Raw genomic sequence first — 12442 nt, forward strand, 5'->3', positions numbered from 1 at the left:
AAGCAATGGAACAGAAACCTGGACAGGCCTATCAATTCCTTTCATTACTTCAGAAGATGGATCTCACAGACAAAACGTTTTTCTATGTTAATACCCAGAGAAGCTGTTAATATGTAAATACAGAATACATATTTGCACAGTTAAAAACTATTTAAATAAGATAATTAAATATTTTCTGAGAAATCTTAATGCTAATAACTTTAAGCATGTCGCACAGAAAACAAATTTTACCTAAAGATGAATAAATGGGATCTTTTGAATTGCAAAGGCTAGTAAAGAAATCCATTAAGATATTCACTTGGAGGCTTATCAGTGAATAAATAATCAAGACTAATTTTTTTTTTCTTATGGGAATCCTTGATAGGGACGTTATTTTATGGTGACATACTAGACAGTGATCAGATCTCATTAGGCAGAGTAAAAGAGTTAGCTTGTTTATGGTAACAGTTAAATATGAATGCAACCATATTTCATCGGGATAAAATAATACATTGTACATTTCTAAATACAGCCAAGTAAAATATCACTTCTGGGTTGCTGAGCATTTGGGAGAAAAATGCAAAAAACATGTTTTTGACTTGAGGAAACTCTCAGTCCTCTGCTAATCAGAAATCAATCAGTTTCAAATCAGTTACTACTTACTTGATTGTCACTTTCACAATCCTTAATGACTAAGTATCTCAGCAGATTTAGTGATGCCATAATCCTGTGAATAAGAAACACTACTGATCATTTAAAGTGCAGACACTTATTACAGGGCTGATAACTTAAATTGGCCATTAGCCAGGCATCCTAAAATCCCTTTGTACAACATGAAACCGCTTCTCTGTTGAGTAATATAGCTTAATCGAGAGCACCAGTGTGCACTTCCCTGTTACAACAGAAGCTGACACTTTACAAGTAAGATTAAAACCAGCAATAGATTAGACAAGGTCAGTGATTGCGAGGAAAAGAGTTTTCTGAAAAGAGAGAACTATATTACAGAATTTCTAATATATATCACTGCTGAGATCCACAGCTGATTTGAAACTAGTCTAGCAGTTTTCTTTTTTACTGTATTGATTTTTTACTTTTGTATGCTTTTTAAATGTGTATTTTGCTTTTGTTTTACTCTTTTTTTTTTCTTTTAGCAAAAAAAAAAAATTATTGTTTTTTTCCAGATAAACAGTAGCACTGTCTCCAAGTACGGATTTTACATCTGGGTTTTTAAGCAGTTGTGTCCATCTGGACACCATCATCCTGCGGATTTACAAGCTCAATTTTTATTCATCACATAGGAACCAACTTGTCCTGTACAGGAGATTTTCAGAGGCATTTCCAATTATTTTTATATTATTTAATGCAAGTATTGTTGAGATACCTCTGTATCTGAGCGGAAACTCATGACATACAGGGCTCTCAGCAGAAATCTGCGCAAGAACCTTGACAAGGCTGCGTGCTTTAAGTTACATCAGATAATTTTTATACCCCTGTATCAAGTAAGGCAACACACCACATTTCTTCTGTTCTGCCAATTGCTGAAGTTATTCTTCTGTTTCCACAGAAAAATGACAAACCATGCATTCCTGAAGGAATAATGCTTTACCAATTAGTTCTGTAGTCTGACATAAGGTCTTATATTTTTGAGGAATGCAGGAAGAATTCACTTATTGTTAACACTATAAGAGCACTGTAACATTCTTCTATGCACAGTTAGTTGAAATGATGATAAATGATCATTTGCACCTCTGTTTCAAAATAAATCTAAAATACATTAATGTTGTCACTTCATTAATTATGTAGTAAGGTAGTCTGACTTTTTTTTTAAGCAATTAAAAACAAACAAAAACAAACAAACAAACAAACCAAAAAAGAGAAAAGCCTCTAATTGTAACTACAACTCACCTATCTGAGTTTTGGAGAAGATCTGTCTCAGCGCCTTCAGGAAGGAAAAGCACTAAATCTAGAAGGGAGATCAGGTGATGTCCTGTAAACCAGACATTGTCATGTGCCTTCTGAAAAATGATAGAGAAAGTTTATCTGAGTACAAAAATTAAACCTTAAATAAAGATAATTAAATCTTAAATAATTTAACATAAACAATATAATGGCAAAGGGTCTAAAATGGAAGACATATGAGGAGCAGCTGAGGTCACTCAGTTTCGTCAGCTCACAGCAGAGGAAGCTGAGGGGAGGTCTTGTGGCAGCCTGCAGCTTCTTCACAAGGGGAGAAGAGAGGCAGGCGCTAAGCTCTGCTTTCTGGGGAGCTCTGCTCTCAGCAACAGGTCCCGAGCAAATGGCATGGAGCTGGGACAGGGGAGGGTCACGCTGGGTGTTAGGGTAAGGTTCTTCACTGAGAAGGTAGTTGGACACTACAGTGGGCTCCGCAGGAAAGCATCAAGCCTGGCGGAGTTCAAAAAGTATTTGGACTTCACCCTCAGAAATATGTTTCTTGGGTGGCCCTCTGTGGAGCCAGGAGCTGGACTCAATGATCCTTGTGGGTCCCTTCCAACTCAGGATATTTTATGATTAACAAGAATAATTTGGGGAAAACGGAAAGCTAATAAATACACAAATCAAATGCCAGAGGAAATATTTTCTAATTACTACATGTGATCAAAGTATATAAATTAGTCTTTTCATAATCTTCTCTATCTGTATACTGATGTTAGATGAGACAAGAAGGGTACCTGTCAGCATTAAGTTAGATCAGATGAGAAACCTAAAAAGATAAAGACTACCTAGGCAGTAAAAAATGTTATCCACTTATTTCATGATGTCTATAGCAGAATTATTTGCAACAAATATAGAATATTCAAATCCGTATGATAAAATTTTAAAGTTATTAGACTTTTAGACAGTTTGTTCTACACAGCAGTTCTGTATTGACAGAATTCTGAAGCTGCACCGTCAACAAATTCAGCAGTAAAAAAAATTCAGAATGTATTTTACCTATTCAATTTTAGTGCAAGCTTCTTTTGGGAGAATTTTCATAGTATTAATTTCTTCACCCCCTGCTGATTCCATATACAGGACAGACTATGATCTGATAAATAGTAATTCCCTGTTCTCCAACACAGTCCTGCCATTATATTATAATTGTGTTACATTTCATAAACACTAGCATGAAATATGTGCAAGTTTACTATGTTGTCCTATTTGACAAAATGAAGACCTTTCAGATGAAATCTGCTTTGAAAAAGGCCTTAAGAAGTAAAAAGGGGAGAAGACAGGAAAAGAAAAAAAAAAAAAAACAAGGAAAAAAAGGGATAATCATTTATTTATTAAGTTTTCCAATTTCCTGGTATAAATTATCATAAAATATGAGATTTAAATGGCTTTGATCTGGCTCAACCCTTTCTGATGAGTATAACATTTGTGAAGCACTCATAATATAATGCTGACTGTCATAATAAAACCCAAGAGAAAAATCTATAGTCTAGACTGTAGTATTTGAATTATATTCAGGAAATGCGAGAATAAAAAAAAATACCAAGCAGCTCCCCCTTAAGGAATATGCTTTTCAAGCACAGCGAAGGTGGTAATAACCTGTAAAATACTGTAAATTGTGTAATTAAAACTGCACATATGTAAAATTATAATGTAAAAATACATACACAGAAAAAAGCCAAATCAGTATTTTTTAATTATTTCCCAATCTTATGTTTCTTTTCAACGTATAGTTGTTTGTTTCTGTTTTTGTTTTAAATGCATCACTCAAATCTTAAGTTACATGTATTTGCTCAACATTTGAGATGACAATTTGTTGTTTTTTTTTTTTTAAAGGCAATAGGCTTACCGTTAATGATAAGTGAATCTGATCTTTTATTTTTTGAATAATGTATCCCTGTACACCAGCGTGGTTGCTTGTCTTCAGTAAACACCTTCAAACAAAAATAAAGATATTATCATTTAAAAGCTGCCTATAGTTAGCTCAAGACTTGGATGATATTATGGCCTTATTAACTAAGTGGGACTTCTACCTCAGAAAAAGAAAATATCCAACTGTTATACACTGGGTTACATAAGACAGATGATTTTGTGAAAGGCAACTGAAATTCATTATTTATCCACAATTTAACATAGTGAACATAGTGTGGCTTACCAGATAGGTAAAAATGATTTCTGACTGAGTTTCTAAGCAATTAAGTTGCAACAAGGCTTATATTATGCAATCTACACTCATTTGAATGCATACCTGAATAACGTGTACTTTCCTTCTGCATCAAATTTGTCTATGAACAACTGCAACATATTTAAACTCTTCTTTCTCTAAAAATAATAATAAAAAGTTATCTGATAATTTTCTAATAAAAAAAAAAAAATCACATAATTCATTCTGTGTGTTCTGTTACATACCAGGTGCTCTATGGGACAAAGGGTCATAACTTTCACCAAATCCTGCAGTTGGACAAAAAAAAAAAAAAAAACAACATGAATTGTAATTACATGCAGATTATTAGACTACCTCACACTGAATAAAATCTGTTCAAGGTATTAACAAACAACCAACCAAAAACAACCAAAAAAACCTCAGCCCACTAACAACTGTGTCCAAATAAGAATGCGATCAAGCAACGCACTTCCAAGGAAGAAGCAAAAATTAGCAAGTGCTCTCTTTCAGCTAGGATCAGTGCCTAGCTGCCTCGGTGGCCTGTACACGCACTTAGTGTATTTTAGTTGTCACAGTAACTTCATACTGCTGCACACAGAAGACAAACAATTCTGTATAGCATGACACTACAGGTTTCAATTTGACAACACGATTGTATTCAAGTTCAGTAGTATATTCGCTCTCGAACACGTAGAAAACTGGTAGGTATTATTTATAATCAACTACAGAGACTTCTGTACATTGCTTCTTATTACCTGAGGCACGTTAATAAAATCTCTGAATTCTAAATACTGATGGCTAAGGCTATTATCTTCCATCCTCAATAAACAGCTCTCAAACAGGTCCTGTGAGTGAGAAAGAAAAAAAAAAAAAAAAAAAAAGAGGCAAACAAACAAAAAACAACTACCAACACCTTTTAAATTAATGTCATGTATATGTACATGTTTCACATTTAATGGCTACAACTGCCTTTACCATAAATCCTCTTTTGCATATCCAAAGCTCCTAGGAGCTACAAATTTAAGTTGTAATGGTAACTTAAAGGTATATGAATGTGTGTAATGTTCAATAAATTTAAATGTTTGTAAGACTGAAGAAAATATTATCTGAACTATTATTTGTATACCTTTCTAAGAAAGGGAAATGGAAGTTTTACTGTTTCTCAAATCAGAAAGAGTAAGCATTCTAATAATGAAAATTTGATTAAATGAAAAATAAACTTACAAGTCCTTTAGATAACATAGATTCTTCTGTTCTAGAAAGAAAAAGACATTAAAATTGTTGTAAGTTAAAGAGATGCTGATGATGTTTCAGATGAAATTGTAGAACAGATGTCAAAAAGAAACTTGGCCCTCAACAATTTTCATTCTGCTTTCCAAATATGATACCTTCATAACACCTCTCAAAGATTTTCAGAATATATTGGCTGATAAAAAGTAGCAAACTGGACACTTCTCTTTAGGGTCAACTTTTTCTCCCTCTCAATATCTGTAAATACTCAAAGGCAGTAGCTCATATTCCACAGGTATTAATCAATAAAAAAATGAAGCTTCACAGATGATTTCATATGCATAATCCTGCAAGCCAAAGAAAAATATGACAAATCCTAAGATTTTTCTTGGCCTTGGAAGAGGACAAGAAATTTCATTTAAATTTTACCACAAAATGATAACCAGTGATAATGAGAAACTTCCCTTCTACAGCAATGCTAGAAATTGTTTGGTCAACGCTGCTTCTTACGGAAGACAAAATAAACACAATATGCAGAAAGTCTGGTTTCCTCTAGAAAGCATAACTTCTAATTAGATTGAGTATCATACCGGAATACATTCAAGTAAGTACTATCATCATAGTCTCTGTTAGTAGTAAACTGTTACAGTTACAAATAAATATACATTCTAAATATTCTTCATGGGTATAAATGGCTTTAATGTTGCATTTTCAGAATAAAGTTTCTCAAAACAATAAATGAATGTTTTAGGCAACTTTTTATAACTCTGAGAAGACTATCTTATCATGGAGCTTGCCATTTTAACCTTGAGACTTAAAAACCTCTCTGAATTTATTTGGTTTTCATTTATATGAATTACAATAAAAGATCAGAAATAAACCATAGGACAAACACCTGACACACATTATCTAGAAATCCAAATGTCACATAACCTACCTATTCAGCAGCACTTCAATATGTGTCATATTGCACTGCAGAAGGTATGATGGACTAGAAGAGAAAGTTAGGTTTATATTAAACTGCATAAAGATACATACATTGTTACAGTTAATGTATTTGACTGATTTAGTCTCTTTTGAAAAATCTACAAAATTATCTTTACAAAATTTATAATTTTGAAATAGACATACAGCAGTAAGTCAAATTTCTGTTCATAATTTGCAGTTGACATCTGCCTATAAATAATTGAAGTTTTCATATATGTTCATTTTCAGAATGAGACAAATCCTATCGGTTTCTTTAAAAGGTCAGCTCATCTACAATTAAGCAGTAATAAAGTAATCTGAAAGACTGAAGTACGTTCTTAAGCTACATAAATGATAAATGTTAGCAAAAAAATAAATACTAGGGAAATCCACAGCTTTCATTAAAGCTATTAAAAATAAAATGTTTTCTTCTGCTCAGAAACAAACTTCAAAGTACAAACTTACAGTAAGTCCTCACTAAGAATAGCTCTTACCTAAATACCATTGGAAAGCAATTGATACCGAAATGCTGAACAAACATCAGATATGACAGACATGCCAAAGAATCTGCAGAATTCTTTCGCTCTATGTCCTCAAACTCCTGATTCTCCCAGTATGATCTTCTGCCTTTATGATGTAAAAATACTAGTGGCATCAATTCCCTTATATCCTGCAAAATGTCCTAAAAAAGAAAGTTAGATTTCATTCAGTTGCCTTTAGAAAACTGCATACCAAATACTTTCAAAAGTGTAAGCTGTATTTACAGTAAAATCTCTTATGTAGTATATGTATAAGTTACTAGACATATATTGTGAATATTTATGACACATACATACACAAAAATGCCTTCCAGGAAAAATAACCACTGTCAGAAGAATGTTACTAAGATAGCAAAGTCAAGCACTCAAAAGTTAGCAAAAGACAAAATTAAAGTCACCCTGCAAAACCCAATTTGGCTCCCTTATCCACAAAAGCTATGAATAATAGCTTCATGATCACATTATGCCACAGGACCCATGTGTTTTTCACTGAACATTCACTTAGTATTGCTTTTTGATCACTGGTCATATGCAATGCAATGTTTACCTACTAAAGGCAAGCCCTGTTTTAAAGTTAGAATCATTTTGTATGGCCTTTCTTTCCAGCAATTCACTACACAATGACACCTGAGTACTTCACAAATATTAAGTGCTTTTTTCCACACATTTTTGTAATTCTTATTGTATGGATTATGAAGAGGCAGAGAGATCAGGGTTAACTCATTCTTCCAGGGTTATCCATACCAAACATCCAGGATCTGACATTTTGGAGAATTAGGATTATACAAAATGTCACATAGTCAAAGTATGTCATTACTGACCTTAGCTGCAGCTCTCATTACCCAATTCCACAAACATCAGAAGTGAATTTCTTGAGAAAATGAAGAAAAGGTAATTCATAATTAGTGTAATAAACATGGTTTCAGACTGTGCCCAACAGGAGAGGCAGGGACAAAAGATCGTTTTTCAGAGTAGACTTCAACTATATTAACCATTAGATGATCTTCTGGTAATCCCTGCCTCCATCACTGCACATCTTAAAAGTTCTGCAATAAAAGAAGCAAAGATCTCACAGACAGATTCTCTTGCATTGCACAACCCTGACTGATCCGCATAGCAGTTCTATCCTATGGTGATCGAGACTTGCTGTGGAAAAAAGTTGATGTGATCACAATAGAAAACCCAGTTATGGTGGAAAACAACCAGAAGTTTTGCTAACTGCTTAGTGTGCTTCACTTTACAATCTTAATAAAATTTTGTGTGCTTAAATTTTTATTTTTAAAAACAAATTGGAGAAGAAACAATTGTATCACATGACAACTTCCCAACTTTCTTCATGTGCATGCAAACACATACATGTATTTATACATGCTTTCCTCATCCCAGTTGGCTCCCAGTCTTTAGAGATCTACCACACCTTCTCATGCCATTCCCTCCCCACAAAATGACAACCTGACCCAGTCTCTCCACTTTTCCAGGACTAGTTCCTCCCCGTATAAAAAGCTGCCTCTTTTCTAACTCCCTGGTTCATAGTTCACATAGTTTCAGCCTTCTTCCTCAGGTAGTTGGATTTCCTCAGTTCCTCAGTCAGCTCTTATTCTACCTTTTGTAAAACTTCCATTTCCCTCCATGCATTCTTCAACTTTTTCTCTTCTGTATTTGACTTGTGAGTTTTCCTGGTCTAACCAAACAAGGTAGAAAAAATTCCAAAGCTCAAACTTAGTAACAATTCCATGAAATAATAGAGTTAAGATGAGAAACAAGTGTATCCATAGCTATTGAAACAACGTAATCTTGCTCTAATAAAACAGAGATGCTAGGCAAAACATTCAAAACCAGAATAACAGCATTGGTAGCATGGAGTGGGCATGTTCACACTGAATTTCCAGCTATAGCATCAGCAGCAGTCAAGAATCAACTTACATTTCTTAACAGGCAGCTGGCACTGCACCTTAGGCACATTAGAGATTTCTCTGTGTGCAAAACTTGGATTAATACTTGGATTTTTACTTTCATCTAATACTGCAACATAAACAATCCTTTAGATATTTCAAAAAATTAAAAACAATACATCATCAAGAAAAAGAATCAGTTACAACAAAGTAGCAACTGCTGATTCAGACAAATTGGCTTATCAAACAGTCCAAATTGGCTTATCAAGGAGCAAAACTGTGTCTGCAACATTTATAATTTCTAATACCTTTAACTATTCCAAACCTTTATCTACCTGCATTATCTTACAGGACCTGGTAAGCCATCACACACCAGTACCAGAAGCAAAATGAGCTCCACAACTAATTCTTGAGAATCCTGAACCATAACACTGCTTTTGCAAACACTGTAATTCATTTTGACTACACTTACTATAATTTCAGTTGCAAAATGCCTGAAGGGATGTTCTTCAATGCCTTCAAGCTGTTCGAGCTGAGCGGTCAATAATGGGTATTTCAGGCTTTTCATACAGCTGAAATAAGAAGGGGTGAAACATAAAATCACCAATAAGGTCACAAATAGAGACTATACTAATGTCATTAATGACCAAAAGCAAAGTCTACACTCATATTAGCTGCTGCTATTCCCAATATTCCAAGAATGAAAATAAGAATGTTTCTCAGAGAAGCATTCCTTAGAATTAGCCTCTAAAATATGATTATCCTCAGTTATACCTTTGAGTAGAAACACAGACCACCAAATTAGCTCTGTATCACAGAGCCTAACATTTCTTTACCATTTCCTTGTACTAAAAAATTTTTGCCTTTCTTCTCTCACTTCATAAAAACGTAAAGGACTTTTTTTCCATTTTTGAAATACAGCATTGGTTTATATGCTGACAGCACTATAAAAACACTAATAAGATGATTTATTGCCTATGCAATAAATGCCTACTGTTCATCTTGTTACTTTATAGAATACAATAAGTTGACAAAAAGTGCTCACAACTTTAATAATTCTTCTTTCAGCTCCATGTTATTGTATTCTGATGACTTTTCCATGTTTTTAACAACTTCATTCACAAAAGGTTTAGCAAAGTCCACCACTGCATTACAACATCGGCAGAGACCAAGTTTATCTTCCTGTATTTGTTGTTTTGTATAAGGCACAGGCAAAGGAGTAAGCTGATTCATAATCATAGCCAAAGATAAGCCCACCGAGTAGGCCTTTTTGTTCTGAAGTTTCAAAAGCACTGAAACAAAGAGAACATTTTGAGACATTAAGTTATTACTTGCAGGAAGAAAGTGTGAAGAAAAACAATGTGACTGCATAACAAAGCCTTTCATTTCAGGGGAGGAAAGAGACTAATACCTGAACTCATATGACTAAGTACAGCAAGACTAAACAATATCACCAGCTAGTCTAACACACTGTAGTTAACATGACCATATAGCTGAGAATGACGTAATAAAGCAATCCCACATTTCCACACATTCTTCCTTTCTCTGTAGCACAGACATGTTAACTATTTAGTTGGTATCCAAAACCAACGCTTTTCATCTTTTTATGCAAATCAGAAGAATGTGTCTTTCATCTCAAACATTTCAATTGCTTCAATTACAAATATAAGTTTTATACCATAAAAATATGGAAATGTATGTTTTAAAAGTTAATTACTGAAAAATTCCCCATTTATATTTTCCAGAATATAAAAAAAACTGTAAAGACTATCAGGACAGCAATATTCTGAAACTATTCTAGCAAAGGTTAAACTAATTTGATAAATAAGATTTTTTTTTTCTTCAGAAACCACATGAGCAAGTGAATGTTACCTGTCTGCAAAGGCTGAAGTAGTAGCATGACAGTTGGGCACACTTGCTCTCCCGATGTCTGCTCTATCTGTTCAAGTAAACCAAGAAAAAGTTCCTTTGGATTGCACAGCTGCAAGAGAGGAACAACATACATGTTTTAACCACTATGGTCATAAAATGTTAAAACAAACAAACAAACAAACAAAAAAAAACACACACACACCACAAACAAACTGCAATTCAGAAGTTCCTGAACATTAAGAAAGCAGATCATAACATCCAAAATAATCTTTAAGGAAATAAATATGAAACAATAAGTACTTCCCTAAAGTTAATGTCTTCTGTAACACGTATATGCAAGTACACTTTCATGTAAGCTAAAACATAGCAAATCTAATGGCACATAACTTGATTTCTACGTTCTATAAACACCTCACAGTACCATAACAAGAAATTCCTTCGGAGCAGAGAGAAAAGAAAAACTTCAGTGTGAATTCCACTCAATTTGCAAGTTGTTCTCTAAGTGGTGAATGAAAGGGAACTGATTTCCTATAGAATAAATGTTATTTCCCTGTTACTCCCCCAGAATCAGCAGATACTCACTGTCATACTGCAACTACTGAAGACAAGAGGCAGCACTGCTGTGGCTACACTGACTGCAGAAGCTGGCTATTAAAAACTTTGTATCAGATGGGGCCTAGCTACTTTTTCCTGAGTAATTCTCTGTCTCTATGCTTTGTCTAATTAATAAATTCTCCAAATTTGTTAAAAGGTTGAATACTTCTGCGAATGCTAATCCTTTGTCTACTTCAGGTAAAACTGGCCTGTGAGCTTAAAAGTTATGCGGAATGGGCAAAAGAACACAGAAGTATTCATGCCCCGTTTTTTTTTTGTAAATCAGAAGTAGAAAAGGACATCTCCCTTTCCCTTCCCTACAATTATTTTATTATAACTATGTATTTCAAAGCCATACCTGTACCAACTGATCTAGTATCTTCAGGCAGTGTTCTTGCTTATCATCTTCCTGTTTATATGCTAAAATGCACCTAACAAGAGGAGAAATGAGATTCCAACCCATATTCTTGATGATAACCTACAAAACAGATTTTCAGACAATAAACAAAAACCTGACATCTTCTAAACACAGAAAAATTGTATATATGAAGGTCAAAAAAAAGACAACAGATCAATGTCCTGGTTGCAACCAATACCATAATAATGTCATTGGAAACGTAACACCTATTACTATGAAGTTTTGTACTTGACATACATCGTATTCTCTCCCCATATCTATCATTATAGATTCATATTTTGTCTAGCTTTCTTTAATGTATTATTTCTAACACGTATATAGTTCCAAGAATTTACATGGCAATAAATGTCAAACAGGACTAGGTAGAGGGGTTTTGTTGGATTAAGCAAAGCAGAGAAAGAAAGTTTAGAAAAAATACGTTTAAAGTGAGGGGAGTGACGAGAGTGACGCGCTGGGTGGATGAGGGAAAGGCTGTGGATGTGGTCTACCTTGACTTCAGCAAGGCTTTTGACACCGTCTCCCACAGCATTCTCCTCAAGAACCTGGCTGCTCTTGGCTTGGACTGGCGCACGCTTCGTTGGGTTAGAAACTGGCTGGATAGCCGGGCCCAAAGAGTCGTGGTGAATGGAGCCAAGTCCAGTTGGAGGCCGGTCACTAGTGGCGTCCCCCAGGGCTCGGTGCTGGGGCCGGTCCTCTTTAATATCTTCATCGATGATCTGGACGAGGGCATCGAGTGCACCCTCAGTAAGTTCGCAGATGACACCAAGTTAGGTGTGTGTGTCGATCTGCTTGAGGGTAGGAAAGCTCTGCAGGAGGATCTGGATAGGCTGCACCGATG

General features: G+C 34.7%; 1 protein-coding gene across 1 annotated transcript; it reads right to left on the minus strand.

Annotated features, from left to right (window-relative positions):
* Positions 1–642: 642 nt before the first annotated feature.
* Positions 643–11664, minus strand: LOC309891444 (glomulin-like; the record flags this gene model as incomplete). Its single annotated transcript, XM_082785813.1, has 13 exons — positions 643–706; positions 1885–1994; positions 3779–3863; positions 4178–4251; positions 4339–4380; positions 4849–4938; positions 5318–5348; positions 6261–6314; positions 6784–6971; positions 9193–9292; positions 9766–10012; positions 10593–10701; positions 11545–11664. Coding segments are annotated over 13 exons (1314 nt in total), but the record flags the coding sequence as incomplete, so codon positions are not given.
* Between the last annotated feature and the right edge of the window lie 778 nt (positions 11665–12442).

The sequence above is a fragment of the Aythya marila genome, assembly GCF_965140915.1.
Source record: "Aythya marila genome assembly, contig: HAP1_HAP1_SCAFFOLD_1130, whole genome shotgun sequence".
NCBI classification, from domain to species: Eukaryota; Metazoa; Chordata; class Aves; order Anseriformes; family Anatidae; genus Aythya; species Aythya marila.